This window comes from Apodemus sylvaticus, chromosome 14 (genome assembly GCF_947179515.1).
Source record: "Apodemus sylvaticus chromosome 14, mApoSyl1.1, whole genome shotgun sequence".
NCBI classification, from domain to species: domain Eukaryota; kingdom Metazoa; phylum Chordata; class Mammalia; order Rodentia; family Muridae; genus Apodemus; species Apodemus sylvaticus.
In genome coordinates, this window is record NC_067485.1 from 11241463 (window position 1) to 11263608 (window position 22146).

Genomic DNA, 22146 nt, shown 5'->3' on the forward strand with positions numbered 1-22146 from the left:
ACCCTGCTGGCAGGACTCTCCTGCAGGCCAGCCTGGTCATCCTGTCTGCCCCTCGTTGTTGCACCAGAAACGCCAACAGTGCCTACAAGAGTTCATAGAATGCCTTTCCCTACCTCCCACCCCTGCCCAGCCAGACCCCAGAGATTTAAGAATCCTCTCAAAGGAGAGGTAGCCTAAACCACGTCACCACCTTCTGGTGTAGGACTCAGGGCTGCCAGTTAAAATGCAGGACACTCGGTTCCATTTGAATTTCTGATAAGCAACGGATGATCCTGAACTTGAGAACGTCCCAGGTGGCACACGGGCATCCTGCCTTCTTTTTGCTGACTCTGGCAGCCCAACTGGGTGGGAGCTCTGGAGTGTCCTAGGGGAGAGCACCCAGCTCATAGCAGCATCAGGATGTTGGGAAGAGGATGGGGTGGTGAGGAGGACCCGTTGACTCCTGGGAGACAGCACGTGGCAGGACTCCAGAGCCAGGCTGCTCAGATCTGAATCTCAGCCCTGGGGGCTATGCCTCAGTTTCTTCTTCTTCTCCAAATGAGGCTAGCTAGCTACATCATGCAGATATTATGAGAAGTAAATTATATTTCTTCTCATATTTGTGTATCCCTCAGAGGAATCTCTGACACACGAGTGCTACCTAGGCATTTACTGTACAGGAAAAGAACACAGCACAGCCATGAAGTCCTGGCCCTGGCTGGACTTCTGTGCATCACGCACCACATGGCAAGGCACTGAGGGACCTGCTCGGGACCTGCTCATGTCCTGTGTCCACCCATTTAGTCCTCATCACAGACTTATTATCTGTTACTGTTATTAACCCTTTTTTGACCACCCAGCCATAAAGGCCCAGGGTCGCTGAACAGCATTGTAAACTAGGAAGTCTGTCTCCATAATTCACCAGAAGGCAACGAAGGGCATTGCATCTGTGTTCTCTCCCGTGGTCCGCCTGGTCATTCCTTCACTGGGCACCTGGCAGAACACGGTCTTTGACCAAAGCTGTGGGAGGAGATTTCTGAGACCGTGTGAGAAAAGTCTGGAGTAGACAAGAGTCTTGTCCCCTGTCCCGCCAATGACCTGGGTTGTTCTTGGAATGTGCGTCCATTCCCTCCCAGGTGTATCAGGAGTGAGTCGTTCACACAGACAGGAGCTCACTGTGGATCATTCAGGACAGCTGGCTATTGTTATCTGTTTACATGCTTCAATGGGAAAACAAGTGTTTGCTACCCGAGGCTTGCCCTTGTGGCTGGACGCTCTACTCGGGTGACTTGTTTTGACCCTCATAGTATTTATTGTCTGATGCTCTGAATAAAGTTGGCCAATGTGTTGAGAATTTAGTCCACCTCGATTTTAGGCTCCACTCTCCTAGGTTCACTTCACCAACTAGAGCAGTAAACAAACACCTATGTTTCGGGCTCGATACCCGTATTAGAGCACCAGAGTAAACAAAGCCACGGATTAACCTGTGCCATTAAGCACTCAAGTCCATGAACGCGAAGGTTCTGGAAGGTAACAGGAACAACCAACCAAGGGGTCAGAAGAGCCTGCCCTGCACACAGGGGCCGCCAAGTCTTTAGGGCAGAAAGCAGCTTTCAAGAAACCAAAGAATAAATGGTTCAGGTTGCAGTGCAGACTTACAAGTGGCATTACCAGACACATGGAAAATAGGAGAGGGCTTGGCTTGGCTTGGCATGGCCTTCAGGCTGTGTCGCTATGAGGTACAACCACCAAGAGAAGCCTAAAGAGAGCAAGACAGGATGAGGCAGGATTCAGCCACATGGGGTGGGCTATGCAAATGGGGTCAATTCTGAAGACAAAGCTGGGTCCCTGAGCCTGGCCCGGTCCACCAAAGTCCCCCTCTCCTGCAACGTATTCCACAAAGCTTCCTATGCCTGCCACCAGGGCCAAGGAGCACTACATGGTCTTTTGGGGTTCCTGGGTTTCTGTAATTCCATGACATCTAACCTTCTGCCTCTCAGAGAAGACTTCCTGTGTCCCTTTCTTTGTCACCCTCCATATAGGCCTTACTACTTGACATGCCTGTCGCCATGTGAATATAAGCCTCCCTGTTTCTGCAGGTGCGACTATGCAGCATTCCACAGACGCTCAATCGGGAGCCACAGGCCAGCCTACAAGTCCCTTCAGCTCTTTCATTAGCTGTGCAATCCTGCAGAGCTGTGCACACAGATGCAAAAGGAATATCATTGAGCCGTATGTCTCTCTGTTATGAACTTTTTTAGTTTTATTTTTTAAGACAGGGTCTCTCGAACAATAATATGTATCAACCAGTACCCCCAGAGTTCACAGGGACTAAACCACCAACCAAAGAGTACACATGGAAGGACCCATGGCTCCAGCTACATATGTAGCAAAAGATGGCCATTTCAGACATCAATGAGAGGAGAGGTCATTGGTCCTATGAAGGCTCGATGTCCCAGTGTAGGGGAATGCCAGGTCAGGACAGTATGGGAGTGGGTTTGGTAAGCAGGGGGAGGGGGGATAGGATAGCAGGTTTTCGGAGGGGTAACGAGGAAAGGGGATGCCATTTGAAATGTAAATAAAACAAATATCTAATTAAAAAAGACAAATATCTAATTAAAAAAATTAAAAAAAAAAAAACATTCTCTGTTATGTAGCTCTAGCTGTCCTGGAACTTGATGTGTAAGCCAGGCTGGCCTCCAACTCACAGAGATCTGCCTGCCTCTGTCCCCCAAGTGCTGGGATTAATGGTGTGAGCCACCACACCCATTTTGCTATAGATTTTTAAATAGATTTTTCTCAGGTGAACTCATTGACCTCATGGGCATACACACTATAAATATAATTTCCAATGCCTCATGCCCTCTGACTGACACTCCCTTTGGACATTGCTGGATAAGTGATTTCTTGTAGGCTATGCCACGCCCCCACACCTCACGCTGCCACGCCCACCATACCACCACCACCCCCACGCTGCCATGTCCCACGTCACCACACCATTACTGTTTTCTTTGCCCACTAAGACGTGTGCCTTTGTGAATTTTTCGATAATTATTTCTCCCAGCACAGTCCGTCGTTCATGAGTAGGTTAAGACCTTTCCTCTAAAGCATTTTTCTGTATTACGATAGTAAGATACTTTACTTGCTAGGTAAATAAGTAAGCAGCAGAATAAACGCTCCTCACCGACGCGCCCTAGGCGCTACCTGCATTCTCTGCCATGTGTGGGCCGATCCTTCGGAGTGTCCCTGATGACTTGTCTGAGGACAGTAACCCCGCTGCTGCCACAGGGTGTAACCCAGTGTCACCGGCTGTCCCCAGCACCATCCCCTCCGGTTATAAGTTAGAACAAGCCAGGATCTGTCCTTGGTGACCTCAGTTCTTTGTCCCCTCCACCTCAGAGTAAGACCCTAGGGCTAGAGGAGCCCAGCAAAGGAGGCACGCCCTGCCTGGCATCTGGACCACAGCCCATCATGAAGGGAAGTCAGGACGGGAACTCGAGGCAGGAACTGAAGCAGAGACCAGGGAGGGGCGCTGCTCACTGGCTGGCCCCGCCTCCTTTCTCACATAGCTCAGATCGCCTGCCCGGCAGAGAGCTAGGCCTTCCCACACCAATCAATAATCAATAAAATACCTCCTGGACTTGCCTACAGGCCAATCTGGTGGTACAATTTCTCAGTTGAGGTTCCCTCTTCCCAGAAGACTCCAGCTTGTATTACACACACACACACACACACACACACACACTTCCAAACAACACAGGTTCCCTTGGACTGGGTCACTGAAACCAGGAAGAAGTTATGGATTTGTGAGACCCACTGTGTCATGAGAGGCAACAGGGCCACATATGCTCTGGAGCAGGAGAGCAGGGCTCTCACCTAAACATCTACTGAGAGGACACAGAAACAGGATCATGGCTAACACTAAAGTCCTGTTTTGACCTTGTGCGAAAGCCTACTACCTTTCCAGGCCTCAGTTTCCCTCTATTTACTATCAGGGTAAATGAGGCCTATATCCCTCCGAGTGCTTGATTCTAGGATTCCTGTCCCACCAGAGCAGAGGGACCCTCCTGCTAAGGTCAGTCATGGAGAGAGCTTTGGAGAGAGAGAGAGAGAGAGAGAGAGAGAGAGAATCTCCTTGTCTTCTAGTTTGCAGGGTTGGAAGGTAGCCTCGAAAAAATAAAAAAATAAAAAATAATTTAAAAAAAAGAAGAAAGAAAGAAAAACCAAACGCCGGGTGGTGGTGGCGCACGCCTTTAATCCCAGCACTTGGGAGGCAGAGGCAGGTGGATTTCTGAGTTTGAGGCCAGCCTGGTCTACAAAGTGAGTTCCAGGACAGCCCGAACTACAGAGAAACCCTGGGGGGGGGTGGGGGGAGGAAGGTAGTTGTGATGAAGCCCCGCCTCCCAGCAGACCAAGCGGGGGGGATACCTGGGTGGAGAGCTATAGCCTCCAGGAAAGCTATCCCATTCCTCAACAGGCTTTCCCCAGACCTTCGGCTACCACAAGCACCCCTTCCTCTCCTCCAGTCAAGCATGTGTGCACACAGTCTCATGCATAGCCTCTCACTCTGCACAGCCTGGGTTCAGCAACGTTCTCTGCAGCCTTACCTACTGCCTGAAGCATGCTCCTCTTTACCAGATGATACAGAATGAAGCTGGCTGTATTATCTACTTTTCAGTTATGATAAAACACCAAGGCCAAACAACTTAGGCGAGGAAGGGTTGATTGCCTTAGGGATCCAAAGAGATAAGAGTCCTTCGTAGCAGGACACTGCTACAAGCAACAATCTTACGGCAGAAACAGAACTCAGATCTCGCACCCCAAGCACAGAACAGTGAGCTGCCATGGGAAATAAAGTGAGGTTTTTGCGATCTCAAAGCCCACCACTAACCCAGTGACTTCCTCCAGCAAAGCCACACCCACCTAGACCTACACAAACAGCACCACCAACTGGGGACAGAGTACTCAAACATCGAGTCTGTGGGGGATATTTTCAGTCAAACCACCTGAGAGGCTATGCTGTGCACAGACCTCACCTGAAGACTCCGAAGAGGGAGATGACTGAGCAGTTCCCCTACAGTACACCCTCAATGAACATGAAAGCAACACTGCCGGGGTAGCGTGCACTGTCATGTTCATGTCATGTGTAAAACCGTCATAACTGAGAGCAGCGGCTATTGGGCTGCCAGAGAGTTTGGAGTGCTTGAGTCTGAGGGGTGGACGTGGGCAGGGAGGGTGAGGGGGGTGAGGGCTGGTGAACAAAGATTGCCCGGCTGGGAACACTGCAGCCGGAGAGACACGTCAAGGCAGGGTCACCAAGTGTACCGAGTGGAGGGAAGTCAGCTGGGCATCAGGAGTAGGTGCTGTCGAGATCTGAATGAGATCAGGAGCCAGGGAAGGGCTTGGAGCGGGGGCACCCCACAGGAGATTGTCATGGGAGCAGAAAGGTCTGTGAGAGGCAGGAGTGGCCTTCCTCCCCTGTCGGCCATCTTACCCTCCACAGCCATCCCGGTGATCGCTTCCTCTGGAAAGGCCTCCCTACTTCTGCCCAGGATCACATCACACAGTACCAGCTTGTACCGGTGTCTACATCTGAGGAATTTACACACTTACCCCACAATCATGGTGGGTGCTGTAGACCCTCCCCTGGGAACAGGTACATGTGCTTGTTCATTTTATGTTCCCAGTACCTGCACTGAGCCTGGCCCGTAGCCAGTGCTCGGCGAGTGTAACCAGAAAAGGGTGACCAAATTCCCGGGTGCAGTTTCCTCCCGGGGTGGCTATTCTCAGTCGCCAACTTGACTACATCTGGAATTAATTAAAACCCAGGCAGCTAGGAATAGCTGTGAGTGATTTTTAGTTAATTGGATCATTTGAGGTGGGAAGACATATCTTAAATCCAGATCATTTGGTGTCAGAAGACTCTGCCTGAGCCACACCCTGTCATGGCAGCTTACATAAAAGACATGGAAGAAAGCAGCTTCTTTGGGATTCTGATGTGTACTGAAGATTAGCTGAGACATCCAGCCTCATGGATTGAACAACCATTAGATTCTTGGACTTTGCATTGGGAGACAGCCATTGTTAGACTTTTCTTCCTCACTGTGCTGGAAGTCCCATTATCATCATCCCCTTTCACAGATGAGGAAAACTGAGGCATAAAAGAATCATTTGCCCAAAGTCACATGCAGATCGACTGAAGTCAGACACAGACCTCTCTGCCAGTGTACTACATGGTTTCAAATAACACTGTTTTTAAGAGACACGAAGCAAGACCAGCCCACAGAATGATACAACAGGCAGATCCTCACACCAAACGTGCTCTTAGCTGTGTGCATGCATTCAAACCCCAAAGATGGTGCAGTTTTCACCTTTGTGTAGACCTCTAAGTGGATAAAACTGCCTGTTTTCTTATTTTTCTGAAATAAATCCATGCTGCTACAGGTGAAGAAAAACCTTTTAATCTTTTAAAAGATTTATTTACTTTTATTTTGTGTACATTGGTGTTCTGCCTGCATGTATGTCTGTGTGAGAGTGTCAGCTCCCCTGGAACTGGAATTACACAATTGTGGGGGCTGGGAATTAAACCCAGGTCTAGCCCAAATTTTAATTTTTTAACGTGTGAAAAATGACAAAGATCATCTTGCCTTCCCTCTGCTGAGCCCGGTGTCCCTAGGGCCATCCTGACTTTAAGGACAGGCGCAATGGTGGGCGTGGGCTCTGCTCGCTCTCTAAGCTTCCCTTAGAGGTGCACAAATGAGAAGAGAAAGCACCAATTCTGCAGCTAGCCAGCGACCACGCCCACCACAAGCCCCTCTGGATACTTGCACCCCTAGGGCCTTCCAGGCTAGCAACATCAAAGAGCAAACGGTAACCTGGGAGCAAGGCTAGCCCTCCATGAACCTAAGATACCTGGCCCCGGTCTCTGGATCTCTCAAAGCAGCGCTTCACCACAAGGCTTGCAGACAGTAGAGAGGTCCTAGTCTGCAGTCACACATCCAGACACCCCCTGGCTAAGTCACCTGCTTCCTGATTCTAGAATCTTGGGTGAGTTGTTTTTTCCTCACTGTGTCTGTTTCTGCACTGGCAAATGAACAATTTAAAAGTACCAATTTAAGGGAAGTTACCCCTGTCAAAGTGACATATAAAATATATACATGAATGCCACCCTTAAGTACCATCATCGCCTAAGCATGGTGTCCTGCATCCTGATAACTGCTTCATACGATCTTAAGTCCTCCTCACGGGTGCTTGGATGGGCACCATGACCACCTACAGGTTTACACAGAGTAAAAAAAAAAAAAGCCTTTTAATGGAGAGTCACGTGCTGGTGAATAGTGGGGCAGGGTGGAATTTCATCCACCACCGTCTGGTGCGGTGTTCACAAGGTGGGACGGCCTCCCTCCCGTTACCATGGTCATAGCTGCTACCTGGCTTTACAGAATCAGTACAGAATCTGTGGAGAACAAGTACCCCGGGTTCTCCACAGCCCCTGGATAGTCACACATGACCACCATACTATAGACCCCTTCTAGGAGTTGCTAGTCCTCTCCACGCCTCACCCCACCCCCGCCCACTCCGTGAACCAGTGACTCGATCAAAGACTTATACAATCTGTGATAAGCCCTTAACTCCACCTGGCCTTGAGCTTGGACCACAAGCCCAGCAAGCACAATAGAGACCAACACCGCAGGGGGCGAGCCTGCTGGCATTCTCCCTTGGCACCTGCTTGAAAACTCCAGGATTTGAGCCAGGCCTGGGTCTCTGTGTGGCTTCGGACATTAAACCTGTGTGGCCTGAGAAGTGTCCGCAGGAAACAGAAAAGCAGCACCCTTCAGCAGGCTGTGCTCCCGCCTGACCTTCTCCAAGACACCGAGGGATGGGTGTGCAAGTGCGTGAAGGTGGGCGTACTGTGGAGCGACAGGGTAGCAGATGTGAATATGTGCGTGTGCGCGCGTGGCTCCGAGTGTGCGCCGCTGGGATCGCGATGGGTCCGGGGCGGGCGGCAGGGCGGGCTGGGAGATCTCCTCCCCCCACCACATTGAGAAATCTCAGTGAGTCACCGAGTGGTTCTGCATATTAATGAGCTCGCTCTCCGAGAGGGCAGGAGCGAATTTAAAAGAGGCCAGGGTGGGCGGAGGGAAGCTGTGGGGAGATCGCAGCACCCAGCGCCAAGCGCAGCGCAGCACCGCGACAGACGGCAGGAGCACCCATCGACGGGCGCAGCTGGAGCGAGCCGAGCAGAGAGAGGCGTGCTCGAAACCCAGAACCAAGCCGGGCGGCATCCCCCGGCCGCCGCACGCACAGGCCGGCGCCCTCCTCGCCTCGCTGCTCCCCACCGCGCCCCTCCGGCCAACATGAGGCTCCTGGCGGCCGCGCTGCTCCTGCTGCTCCTGGCGCTGTGCGCCTCGCGCGTGGATGGTGAGTGCCGCGAGGGCCCTCTGTCGCGGTCCTGTCCTGTCCTAGGGAGCCCAAGCACCACCGAGGCATCCCGGAACCCGGGGGGTCCCGGGCGGGCACCTTGGGCGGTCGCGGAGACCCGAGCGGCGACTCAGCAGCCGGGCCGCGCTCTCCCGCAGGGTCCAAGTGTAAATGTTCCCGGAAGGGGCCCAAGATCCGCTACAGCGACGTGAAGAAGCTGGAAATGAAGCCAAAGTACCCACACTGCGAGGAGAAGATGGTTATGTGAGTTCTGGGGTAGCATGCCCCGTGACGGGGCCCAACCTGGGGTTGGGTCGGGCTGATAACGCCTTTCTCTCTGCCTTTTTCCAAGGCCCCGGAGAGCAGTTTCTAACCGGTTGGCAAGTCCTGGGGACGTTACTTGACAGTCTGCAAAAGGGGATGGGGGTGTCTTTGGCCGGTCCCTCTGAGCCTGTCCTTGTTAGGATTCAAAGTGGCAGGCGAGGTTTACTGTGGGCTAATGGTTCTGGTGCGCCCGCTCAGAACATCTACACCAGATCCGCTCGGGACACACACCCAGCCTGTTGGGTCGGCTGTGCTGCCTTCCTCTTTCTGAAGAGAGAAGTAACTTTTCCTTTCAGCGCCACAGCGGTGGACACTTTGGGGCTCCCAGGGCTTTCTATGTGAGAATGCTCCCGTCTCTTCTGCCTCGGGGGTCCGTACATCTGAACAGTGTTGGAGAAAGCGCTCTGCTGGGGTTAATGCGCCATGCCACCGCTGCAGCCTGCTTAGTGGGGATGCAGGCAAAGTCTTCAAAACTGGGGCAGAGAGAGAACACTGAGTTTCCTTGCGCCTCAGCCTTCCCAATTAACCACTTGAAGCCAGCGCTGCCGTTTCCCCCATCAATACACTCTTGGCCAGGAAGGCAGCCCTTGGCAAAACAGCTCCCAAATATTTGCCATGGACCATTGGCCCCTCTTCCCCTCCCCCAGAAACAGGACACACTCTATTCTCGGTCTGGGCAAGTGCCTTCCACGACTGCCCTTGCTTGCCCAAAGGCCTTCACGCTGCGTCTGTGAAGGAAGGGCACACCCCCCACCCACCAGGCACCTCACCACCTCCATCCGCTGAAGTTCAGGGAACTCAGAGAGCCACAGGGCCTGAGCTGACCCGAGTCATGAGCTTCCCAATTAACAGCCTTTCTCCGGCCTTTGTCTTGCCGGTCAGAGAAAGGAAAACTACCCTTTTAGATTTGGGCTGGCTGGGGCTAAAATGCCACAGGCAAGAGTCACAAGAACCTTCGAATTTCTAGTTAGGCGGTTCAAAATGTCATAGAAGATCGCAAGTTGTCTTTGAGACCTTGCAGGGGACCCCCGCCCCCCCAAAAAAGCATCAGCAACTCAAAAAAGAGAAGGCTCCCCCACAGACAGGCTTTCCTTGACTAACCGGGAAATTATAGGCAAGGAAGGCTTCCTGTAGCCTTAGGGAAACTTGCAGGGGCCACATGGAGACCACCTCCCTAGGCCTCCCTTCCCACCCCAACTTTTGACAGGCCAGCGGTTTCTCTCCCAGTATATCAGACAAGGGACCCACACTTTTTTGCCAAAACAGGTTTTCAGCCACAAAAGCTGAAGGCAAGGTTTCCAGCTTCCTGAGTCATCTAGAAATTTCTGCTGGGGTCGAGGGGGTGTCATGGGGTGGGGGTAGGGGGTCAGTGTGTCTTCTGAGTGCAAGTCCTTGCAATCAGGACATGGGAAGGTTCAGATCCCCCCCTTTTTTAAATATATGCACTTATTATTGGGGTGGGCATAGGCATGCCGTGACCCATGTGTGACCAGAGGACAACTTGCAGGCCTGCTTTCCACCAGGTATGGCCCAGGAATCAAACACAGCTCCGGGCTTGCTGGCAAAAACACGTACCTACTGAGCCATCCTGCCAGCCCAAGTCCAAGTTATTGAAGGAAAATCTGTGTCATATGTCCATGCAGTTATGATCCAAACCATCGGCACCCCAGAATTGCTGGGGAGTGAGACCCAGAATTTCTAATAGTTGTCAGGTCTTGGATCCCAGATTCTGTACCCTGCTTCTGATTTGCGTAACCCCAGTATTCTGAGAAAGCTCTGGGCACCTCTGTGGGGGGTGGGGCAGAGAACTGAATCCTTTTGTATGCTCTATGTCCTTCAGAAGTAGGATGTTCAGGCTGCACTCTGGCCTACGAAGAAAGGGTTGGGGGGGTTGTTGTTTGTTGTTTATTTTTACTGGAGTTTGCCATTCAGGGCAACAGCAGCATTGTTTGGGTTTGGAAGAAATACAGGTGGTAATTCCTGCGGGTTGGTAGAGGTATAGAGGGAGGGCCATGCTCAGAGCCTGCAAGGATCCGCCTGTCTCCAGGGAAGCACGATCCAATTACCTGGTCTTATCGGATGTCCATCGCTGGTCTTAGAGGAAAAACACACTCCTGACAAAGCTTTTTGTCCCCATTCTGCTTGCAAGACCTTGCTTGCGTTCCTACAGATCGGAAGTTGTGCTCACAGCAAGCCTGCCCCTTCTAGAATGTGGCCTATAAACCCTGACTCTTCCCCTTGGAACCACATGGGGAACAAACTTCCCCATCTTTCTACTCTCATCTCCAACTCTCCTTCTGTGACCCATCGGGAAGTCGTATTCTGATTTGTTCCAAGAGCCTAATTCTTCCCCATTGTCCACCTTTGTCCTCCCAGAAGCTTCCTGTAACCCCTGCTTGTATCTCCCTGGTCAGCCTGGCTGAGAGAGGTACCTCAGACCATCCAGGACTGAGCTCTCACATGGAGTTTGTCTGTCCCCTGGCTGCCTCATCTCTCGTGACTATTTAGTAATTAATAGCTAAGTCCCTGGACACCTACCAAGGGCTGAGTACTCACCATAGGATACATCTTTAGCTCCTTCAGTAGCCCTGTGACACAGGCCCTTTTATTATCCCTATTTTACACAGAGCAGACAGAGTCAGACAGGTCACAAGGATTCAAACTCGGCCGACTGCTCTCAATACTGCTCCTGCTTCTCCCTGCACAGCTAGGCCTCTGTGGAGTGTTGGAGCTTTTGCTGAGAGAGGCCCAGAGAAGAAAGGTTTTATTTTTCTGCCCCCAAATGAGATAATTGCACCCTCACTCTCAAGCATCAAATTGGGCTACCAAGCCAGGGCAGCTCAGCAAATCCTCAGCCCAGGGACAAGCTGTAGAGGGAGCAGGAGCTGGGTCAACTGTCAGGGACTATGGTGTCTGCAGGGTGGGACTCAGCCCCTATGTGGGACTTGACATGAGCGCCTTCTCGCCGGGCTCTGTCTACATCCGGAAAGCTCCCGCTGATCATTGTTCCCCAAAAGAGGCTGTCCTGGGAAAATCTGGGTGCAGAGGCAGGGGGTAGGGTCTCCCACTCACTCCCCAAGGCTAAACCCATCATGAAGTCTGAGACATAAAACATTACAAAAGGCTCACCAGGGATTATCGGGCACTTGAAGCAGGGAGGGACCAAGCAGCCCAGTGCTCTGATCCTGTAGACAGTTATTCAGTTACCTCAATCCTGATCCCATTCTGCTCTGTTTCAGCATCACCACCAAGAGCATGTCCAGGTACCGGGGCCAGGAGCACTGCCTGCATCCTAAGCTGCAAAGCACCAAGCGCTTCATCAAATGGTACAATGCCTGGAACGAGAAGCGCAGGTACACCTCTTCTCCATGCCCCGTCCACCCCACCCCGCCCCACCCACCTCCACCCGTGCCCATCCCCACCCTCTCAGAAGGGCTTGGCTATTGGCTATAGCTTCCAGGACAGGAAGGGACCCACACACCATGTCATCTACCTGCCTCGTCTGACGTGTGACACCCACACAATACCCACAAAAGTAGACACCCTACCACTGTTTCCATATCCCCACTGATGGGGACCTCACCGCTTCACAAGGGAGGCTGTTGCCTTCTGCACAGCTATGCACACTGAAGGTGTGTCCTTTCATGAACAAAAATTCCACCTCGTTCTATCTCTCGTATTATAGACTTTTGTGAATATTTTTAAAGGTTTATTTTTTATCTTATGTATATGGGTGTTAAGCCTGCATATACATATGTGTGCCCCCTGCATGTCTGGTGCCTGTGGACTTCAAAAAAGGCTCATCAGATGCCCTGACACTGCAGTTACAGGTGGTCGTGAGCTGCTGTGTGGGTGCCAGGAACCAAACCCAGGCCCTCTACAAGAGCAGCGATGCTCTGAACTGTTGAGCCGTCCCTCTGGACCCTAACTTTCGTATTATAGTCTTAATTGCTCCTTTTATGTAAGCCATATAAGCTGGAGATGGACGGGTGAGCCCCTGGCATAGCTGTCCCCTGTTAACTTTAGGGGGTGGGTCTGACAGTTCATTAGCCAAAAAGCCTGTAGGTGAACAGTAATGACAAGGGTGACCCCTGCCAGCAAGGTGGTTTCCTCTCCGAAATGCCCCACGTCCTGTCCTTCCTGGGCACCTGAATAGTTTTCTTAGGCAGATCCTGAGTGCTGCACTTGAGTTCAGCACCTTCCAATCAGAGCCTCTTTACCTAAAGGGGCAGTAGCTGAGATGGTCAGTTCCTTGAATCAGACACCCCGATGACGGGCATTTTCATATAACCAGAAGGGGGCTCCCTAGTTCTAATCCTGGGGTCCTAGGTCTGGTCTTGGAAGGAGAGGCTAGTTCTCAGGTCCTTTGTATGGAGTCCTGAAGTAGGCCACTCTTCAAACACCCAAGGCCTGTTTTATCTTTACCTGCAAAGCAAAGCTAAGGAAGGACACACACTTAGCTTTGGAGTGCCCTCCAAGGATTCGATCAGCTTGGCCTAAGGGGGGGAACCAGACCAGGTGGGGACAGGGTGTGACTGCCTTCACCGTACTGGGAAAAGTCGGGGCAAGACCTGTGTGGGGTGTGGGTCCCTGGAGCTGCCTCTCCCAGCAGGTGGCCTTGTGCTCCTCACATACACACCCGGCCACTGGCCTCCGCCCTGTGAGCAGCTCTCTCATGGCTGACACCCCTGTTCAGCTGCTGCACCTGAATCCTTTCTTGCTCCCTCCAAAACTGCCTCATCTGCAGTTCCCTGAAATAGAAAGTGGTGAGGTGAGCGACTAGTTCCTCTGTATCTGATGGGAAGGAAGCCCTCTTTCTGGTCAGAGCATGCAGCTCACATAGCAGAAGCACGGCCTGGCCCCCCCACCCCCACCCCACCCCATCCCCACCCCCCAGCTTGTGTCATCAGAAGCAGAATGACCCCAGCTGATGGAGAGTTGGGGAGACTTCCTCAGACTACTGGAGATATTCAAACCTCTACCCACCTGATTCCCTCTACCCGGGCCGTGGCTTTGAAGAGGAGGCGTCTGTGGATTTTCTGCAGCCCCACCCCTTTCCCACCCCACCTTGTCTGCTTTTGCAGGTTGCTCTCGTGAAGGCTGAAGAGAGCCTCCACTAGCAGGCTTCTGCCGATTTGCTAGCTAACCTTTTCAGGGCTGTTTGCCTGTTTGTCGAGACAAAGTCTCGTATGGCCCAGTCTAGTATCAACTCAACCTCAGGACAAAGGATAGCCTTGAACCCTGAACCCTAGCCTGTCTATCTCCCATATGTTGGGATTTCAGGTCTATGTCACACTCTACTGAGTTCATCCCTTTCTTAGGACACTGAGGCACCTGGGACAGAAAATTGCCATGCCTCCCCTTTCTCTTTCTATCCCTTTCCTCGCAAACGATTAAAAATGGCTTAATGAATGGAGATGGAGATAAAAAGAACTGTTCAAAGCCAGAGAGAACAAACATCATGTTCCATAGTTCAGAAGGGAGTCAGGAGGAAACATGGCGCCGGGTCCATGGCACCAACAGCTGAGCTCGAAGCACTGTAGAAACCAGAATCTCTGGCTGTCAGGAGAGGCAGCTACGTGATACAGCCCATTGTGTTTCTATTTTATTTATGTGCATGCATCTGTGTGCCTGTATGCCCTGGGCGTTCAGGTGCCCAAGGTGGCCACTAGAGGGCATTGGACGCCCCTTGAGCGGGAGGTGTAGGGGTTTGGGAGCCCCTGATGAGGATGCTGGGAATTGAACTTGGTCCGCTGACAGAGCAGTGACAGATATTTGAGCACCATCTCTCTGGCCCACAGGCAGTTTATTTCAATGCACGATTAGGGGTTCTCCCTCGGAAATCAGGAACAAGCTCGATTAGGGTTTCTCCCTCAGAAATCAGAAACAAGCAAGCAGGAAGAGTAAGTGAGCATCCCAGCCCGGCCCTAGGATTACGGGGTGAGCATCCAGGCCCATCTGTGGGGAGTTTTTGCGTAGGTTTTAATCACGTCTTTCGAACCAGCTCTCCTCTCCTGGCCCCAGACCCGGGAGAGGGTCCACAGATGAAACCACTCGACGGGAGCTTCGAGCAGCCCTACACCACATCCTGAGCTACTTACACCTGTGTGTGCTCTCTTCCCAGGGTCTATGAAGAATAGGGTGGACGATCTTGGAAAGACAAACTCCAGGCCAGTTGAGAGACTTCAGCAGAGGACTTTGCAGATTAAAATAAAAGCCCTTTCTTTCTCACAAGCATAAGACAAGTTATATATTGCCATGAAGCTCTTCTTACCAGGGTCAGTTTTTACATTTTATAGCTGTGTGTGAAAGGCTTCCAGATGTGAGATCCAGCTCTCCTGTGCACCAGACTTCATTACAAGTGGCTTTTTGCCGGGGGTTTGTTCGGGGGAGGGGGAACCTCAAGCCTTTCCTTTTTAAAATAAGGGGTTTTGTATTTGCCCATACGTCACCACACATCTGAGCTTTATAAGCGCCTGGGAGGAACAATGAGCGAGGTGGAGGCAATTCACCGCGCTGCTGCTCTGGTCCAGGCTTGCGAAGCTTCCGCTCAGAGAGCCTGGCGCCTCTGCACAGCTGCCATGGGCTCTCCTGGGCTTAGGACTGGTCAGGGTTTCAGTGTGACTCCACAGTGGCCCCTTCTATCTCTGTGCCTAGAGGAACTCAGTCTAGTTACCTGAACGAGCATCCTCCCCACCTCAACCCCCACCCCTCAGCTCATCCCCTGACTCAACCAGGCAGGTGATCCTTAAAGGAGCTGGAGGGTTGCAACCTGAGGGTTTCTGAAAGGTCCGCTCTCTGCTTTGGTGGACGATGCTTCTGAAGCATCAAAAGTCCCAGCAGTGCTAGAAAACAATGTTTGGAGAGGGGAAGACTCGATTAGATGCAGGACACACAGCCAGAGCTACGCATCCTATTGGCAAGGGGAACCCCACAAAGCTTTGTTTCTTTCCCCTCACCCCAATAGAAAGCACATTCCCCCTCAATGCATATGCAAACAGCACGGTCCTCTGACTTAGAATGATCCTGCACCCTACCCTCTCCTGTGTATATATTGCCTTCAGCACCCCACCCCCACGCCGCACAGGGCCCCTCAGCAGAGGCCACACTGTACGGCTGTGTATCTGCTATGTAAATGCTGAGAACCCATGACTGCTGCATGCAGGGTTCATGTTCTTTCTAAGAAGAAAAAAGAAAGTAATAAAATATATTTGAAGTTACCAAAATTCTGGGCTCCTGGGCTTTTTCCCCCCTCTGTCTAGTGAACCCAAATGACAATAAAATGTTTGCCACGTCCTAAATAAACTGGCACAGATGTGTTGGGAGAGAAAAATTGGTGTTTCTCAAGTACCTGTCTCTATGGAATGTGGTGCTGTTGCTCTCTTTGGAAGCCAGAAGGCCAGGCCTGGAGGGGGACGCTCCCCACTCCTCGCTGATGGAAGCAGGCAGGTGGGATGCAGGACTAAAGAGGCAAGGAGGAGGCAGCCCAAGATGCTCTGGTGGGGGGGCCCAGCTCTGAGACACCAGACTGTGTGGTAGCCGAGGAGGGAGATGTTGTGGTCCTTATTCTTCTTCCCGGAGATGCCTGTGACCTCAGAGCACACAGATGCTATTTCTAGGGACTGGATGATGGAGGGCTCCAGGCCTGGTGACCTGTGTCTTACTGAGTAGAGCTCAAGTCAGCGAGCTTCATCTGTCATCCACCCTCAAGGGGACATGTCCCCAGACTAGGGACCGGAGCCATGTACTCCTTTACCCTCAAGGGGACAGTCCCCAGACTAGGAACCTGCAACTATATATCCTTAACTGTCAAGGAGACAGTCACCAGACTAGGGACCTGAGCTATAAACTCCTGTACTCTCAAGGGGACAGTCCCCAGACTAGGGACCTGAGCTATATACTCCTTTGCTTCTGCAGATGATTTCCTGACTGACCCTCCTCTCATTCACAAAGGCGCACAGCATGTCCCCTCTGCTGGGGTGAACCATGGGGTGACACTATGACCCTTCTACACCCAAGCTCCAAGCTACCTCTCATGGGTTGCTGAGCAAATTGTGGACTAGCGAGATTAAGAAAGTTGCCCAGGGACACAGGGTCCCACCCATCCCACAGCCCAGTGGCTGGATGGCCACTATCCTGCTCAGGGGTAGGAACCTTGAATTCTCCACCCGACCTGTCCCTTTCCCTCATTCCGAATTAAGATGGTACAGTAAACCTAACCCAAAGCCAGAGGCCAATAGACATTACAGAGTAGGAGAAGTCCCCATAGAAAACCACATTCTAGAACAGGGACAGAGAGGCCAGGCCCCATTCCCCAGGGGCCCCAAAGCTTGGTGCTGGTATAGCCAGAAGGCCCTCGAGAGTGAGTGGGAACCGTCAGTCTATAGTAAGGGCCCTGATGCCACGACACTGCGGCTACTGCATGTGGTTCTGGAGTTCTGGACACTCACACTGTTCTAAGTTCTAGACTTGCTCTGCCCCTCCACACATTCCACACACCACACAGCTGCTTGCCCCGTCTGGCCACCTCGACTCTGGTTAGAACTGACCACACAGCTTGCTCCCTGTCCAACACAGACCTTTAGGTAAAAAATAATTCATTTGCCCTGTATTTTAAACAGGATGACTTGAATGCTTTGTGGTACAAGGAAATGGTTAATGTTTGAGGCACCGTGTATGCTAATTATCTGCCCTGATTATTATGCACGGTAACCATGTACGGAAATATCACACTGTACTACATGAATATGTGCAATTCATTTCTGTCAGCTTGAAAAAAATGCTTGAGTGACAAGAAGGACAAGTGACATACTTCAGGATGAAAATGACTGAACATTAAGCCCAGCATGGGGCCGTCCCCGACAGGCCAGGACAACTCACACTCACGGATCACAAGCCCAAGAGGCCCCCTGTTTCCAGCATCAGCTTCAATACCCGTCTGGATGATTCACTGGCCTCGAATTACTGCAGGATTTGCTCTGTAATTAGCAGTTTGGGATGTCTAATGAGACCTGTTCTCAGAGGCCAGGGAACGTCTCTGGGGCATCTTCATTTAAAACCTCCCCTAAGCTGTGAAGGTAGAAGGCACAACATTTGCTCCTCATCCGTGGGTTCTCTGCGCCACCATGAAGACTCGAATGAAGCCAGGAGCCTGTAGACTATGTCGTTGCTATGCAGACAAGCCTGAAGACAAGCTTAAATTGTTATTTACTTAATGTATATGAGTGTTCTATCTACACGTATGTCTGTGTACCACAGACGCCTGGTGCCCAAGGTGGCCAGAAGAGGACATCAGAGCCCCTGGACTGCAGTTACTGATGGCTGTGACCTAGAAACTTACCAGCTGGGGAGCCTTCAGGGCATTGAAGCCCTGCTCCTGAGCAGGACCTATCAGCTGACCTGAGACATCCACGTTTCCCTTTATCCCAGGACATCTCCACACCACAGGCAGGCACACTGAGAGCTTCTGCGAGACTCCCAGGCTCCTGTTTCTCGTGATTGAAACTTGCAAAAAGTTAAAAGTTCCTCACACAAGGCACCAGTATGTGTGGATTAAATAAACTAGTCTTAACTCGGAGTCACCAATAATGCATCAGTGTCTCATTTAGGAAAGAAGTCAAAATACTTCCTCTTAGAATCATTTAACTGCCAGTCCAGATTTGAATTCTCTGCTCTTTGCTCCTGGTGTCTGCCGCCTGTGTCTCCCTCTATCCGGGCTTAGCTCAGGCTTCACTGAACAACAGAGAAAGTATCACACGGGGAAGGAACAGGATACTTTATAGAAACATTTAACAGTTTTACAAGGGATTAAGTCACTGGCTCTAACTGATCCCACCTGATCCAGATAACAAAAGGCACTACAAACATCACAGTTTATCAACCAGTATCCAGAAATGGTTACTTTTAACATTTGTGGTGGGTTTTAGAAGGTTGCTTTCAACTTCCGGATTTGTTGCTTTCAGCAAACGATACATACACATTGTCTGGGACCAGGAAGGGGGGCACTGAAGAGTGGGGGCAGGGAAGAGGGGGTAGGGAAGGGCAGGGAAGAGGGGGTAGGGAAGGGCAGGGAAGTGGGGAGGGAAGAAGGGCATGGAAGAGTATATAACTTATGATCAAAGCTCTGCATTAGCTTATGTTGTAAAAGTTGAATTGCGTGGGAAATCCAAGGCTGGTTGGTAACATTGTTCTCTTCAAGGCAGACTATGAGAGATTTGCATAATCACCACAGTGAGGAACGGGGGTCAGCTGGGTTGCTCCCTCTTCCTTAGAGGCAGAGCCAGTTGTTTGTGGGCACAGCACTGCCTTCCTCCTCAGGCCACGGCCATGTCCCCACACGCTGGGCTGGATGCCGGTGACGCTCTGCTGTCCGTGAGGCAAAGATGCTGCCTGGATTGCATGTTAATCTAAATACAGTACAACAGGGGCGCGCACAGCAGGCTCTGGGGTAAGTGGTCTCAGGCTGTGGGTGGCTTATGGTGAGCAGACCCTGTGCTGAGGGCTTTATAACTCCAGCTCACACACACACACACACACACACACACACACACACACACACACCAGGGCTTCTAGTGTAGCTCTGTATCACAGGTGAGGAAACAGAGACATCTTTACCAGCTCCATACAGTGTGTGAGTTGCTTTTCTATTGCTGTAATAAAACATTGGGACCAAAAGTGACTTGGGGAGGAAAGGTCTTATTAGCTTGTATTTGCATAGTGCAAACTAAGAAACTAAGAAACTAAGTAGCAGAGAAGGGAAAAGCTTATTGTAGCTAACCATTTCAGAGAGATAAAAATCGGTTATGCCAGGGAGCCATGGCAGCTGGAGGCAGGGCGGGCAGTGGGCGGCAGGGACGGGCAGAGGACAGCAAGGGCAGAGGACAGTGAGGGCGGGCGGCGGGCAGCCGGCAGCCAGCAGCAGGCCCTGCAGCTACGGCAAGAAGCTGTGATCAAATCTTCAACCACAAACGTGAAGTACAGAAAGAAAAATGGAGGATGTGCTATCAATGAACTCTGGAAGGCCACATCAGTGACTGTGTCCTCCAACAAGGTCACATTACCTCCCCAAACAGTGCTACCAACTGGGGAGCAGATGTTCAAATACCTGACTTTATGGTGTCATTTCTGCATGGGGTCATTCAGTGGTAGTGGAAAGATTTGAACCCTTGCGCACCTGACTTCCCCAAATTGTTCTGCTCTGAAGTATGCATTGTCTTCTGCTCCTGTCCATCATCCCCATGTGACCTTCCTGCCTGCCTGAAAGCTCAGGATAGCAAGACTTAGCGCTGGGCCACGCTAATTATGGAATGGAGATCAGCCATTTAACCGTAGTGGTGGCTCAGCGGGAGCCAGGTTCGGTACCCTGCTGTCAAATCTAGTTGTGTTCAAGAAGCAGGACTGCACTCCAGCCACGTGCTCCTGCGGGGTTTCTCCAGCCGCTCAACAAAGGGAGCCTCAAGCTGCAAGGCAGAGATTGCTGCTTGCCCCGCATTCTGATGGACACAAATCCTGTCTGAGCAGAGGCAGCCGGTTCCCAGCGCTGGCAAAATGGCCGCGATCCTCCGGACTTCATTAGCAGCAGTCAGAAACCATCCCAGTTGCTGAGTTCTAAATTTAATTCAAAGGCAGATTTCAAATCATAACTTTCATCTTACCAGAGGCCAGAATGGATATTCTGGGAAGGGTGTCGAGCTTGTCTGATAAGATACTGATATTCAGAATTTCCCCAGCACTGAGGGAGAGATAGAACAAGAGGCTTCCTCTCAGCTGTTTCCTCAAAGGCCTAACAGTGACCCAACAGTCATTTCTACATTGGAAAGGTCACCTTGCCGTGGTGACCCTTAAAGACAGACAGGGTTTGTCACCACTCACATCGGTTCTGCCACAAAAGATTGCAAAGCAAGAAAATCCGAAGAGCAATTTCTTTATAGGTTTCAGGGACGGCTGTGGCTTTCCCACCAAACCCCAGTGTAGGTCCCATCTTAGGAGAGTCCAAGGCCCCTGTCCAAGATGGCACAGTAGCCAAGAGCTCTTCAGCAATGTTAAAGATCTGGCACTCTCCTGAGTAGGGTGCCCATATATCTTGGTTTGCCAGGGAGAGTGCAAGTCCCCGACATTTGCTCTGAGTGAAAAGCGCCGCCCCACCCCCACCACGTGTCTGTCCACGTGGATGCCCAGACAATCAGGTGCTAGGCTCTACTTTCAAGAGAACAAAAGTCAGGGAATGGAAAGATGGCTCAGTGGTTAAGAACTCTGACAGCTCTTCCAGAAGATGTAGGTTCAGTTCCCAGCACCCATCTGACAGCTCACAACTGTCTGTAACCCAAAATCTGACACTCTAAATCAGATATACTTGCAGGCTAAACACCAATGCACAGAAAATAAAAATAATTTTTAAAAAATGAATTCTGTAAGGATCCGAATTAAAACACAGACACACACACAAACACACACACACACACACACACACACAAACACGAGAGAGAGAGAGAGAGAGAGAGAGAGAGAGAGAGAGAGAGAGAGAGAGCTACATCTCCAGGCGGCAGAGGAGAAGGCTTAAAGCAAGACATTAGCTACGTCAGAGCATGGGATGGGATATGCAGGCCTTCAACATCCCAGCTCAGGGCAGCTGGGCAGTGGTGAAGCACAGGGCAGCCTGGGGATGCCTGGAAAGCCTGGGCTACATCATAGTCACACGTCTATGGAGTTAGTCTGAGTTTCTGCTCCCTTGACGCTGGAAAGCGCTGTGGTGGAAGAGAGACCCGAGACCCAAGGGCACACCATGGAGCCCTGCTAGCTCTGTGGGCTGAAGGAGCTCCCGGAGCCGGGGAAGCTGTGGGATGGCACCAGGCTCCTCCGGGCTCTCGCTATCGCTCCTGTGTTTAGCCCTTAACTGATACCCTCTTCCAGATGCTCTGGGCTCTGTCAGACCTGTGTAGCCATAGGCCGGTGGTAGTGTGACCACACAGTAACTAGAGCTGCACAGTGCATAAAGCAGCCCGCCACAGCGGAGAGGTCCGAGGGATGTGTCCTTAAATCAGAGCACAAAAAGATGCTTCCTGGAGCCGCCCCTGAGCCCCACTGAGGCAAAGCTTTTCTCAAGTGGGAACCCGGAAATGAGGGCAAGGCAGAGCCCTGCTGTGGCACACCTTCCTTCTCTGGCCTAGCCCTGGCCCCTCAGCCATGCCCGGAGGTAGCTTCGAGCTCTTTGCTGTAGGGGTACCCTCCCCACACCACCTTCCATGTGAGGGTCCCTTATTTTCTCTGTGCTGAGTGCAATGTTTTCATTCACTCCACTTGAATCCCCACACAAATGTCCCTGGAGAACACACACCTGAGCTTCCAGGCCTCATGGTGAGAGAGCAGAGTTCTGCTCCCCAACCTCCGCGCCCACCGGCTTGACCCTTGGATCTGAGCTCTTAG

General features: G+C 51.6%; 1 protein-coding gene across 1 annotated transcript; it reads left to right on the forward strand.

Annotated features, from left to right (window-relative positions):
- Positions 1-8120: 8120 nt before the first annotated feature.
- Positions 8121-15958, forward strand: Cxcl14 (C-X-C motif chemokine ligand 14). Its single transcript, XM_052156746.1, has 4 exons — positions 8121-8400; positions 8559-8664; positions 11964-12077; positions 14849-15958. Exons 1-4 carry the CDS (start codon positions 8337-8339, stop codon positions 14862-14864), a joined length of 300 nt encoding a protein of 99 aa, XP_052012706.1. The 5' UTR covers positions 8121-8336; the 3' UTR covers positions 14865-15958.
- The last annotated feature ends 6188 nt before the right edge of the window (positions 15959-22146 follow it).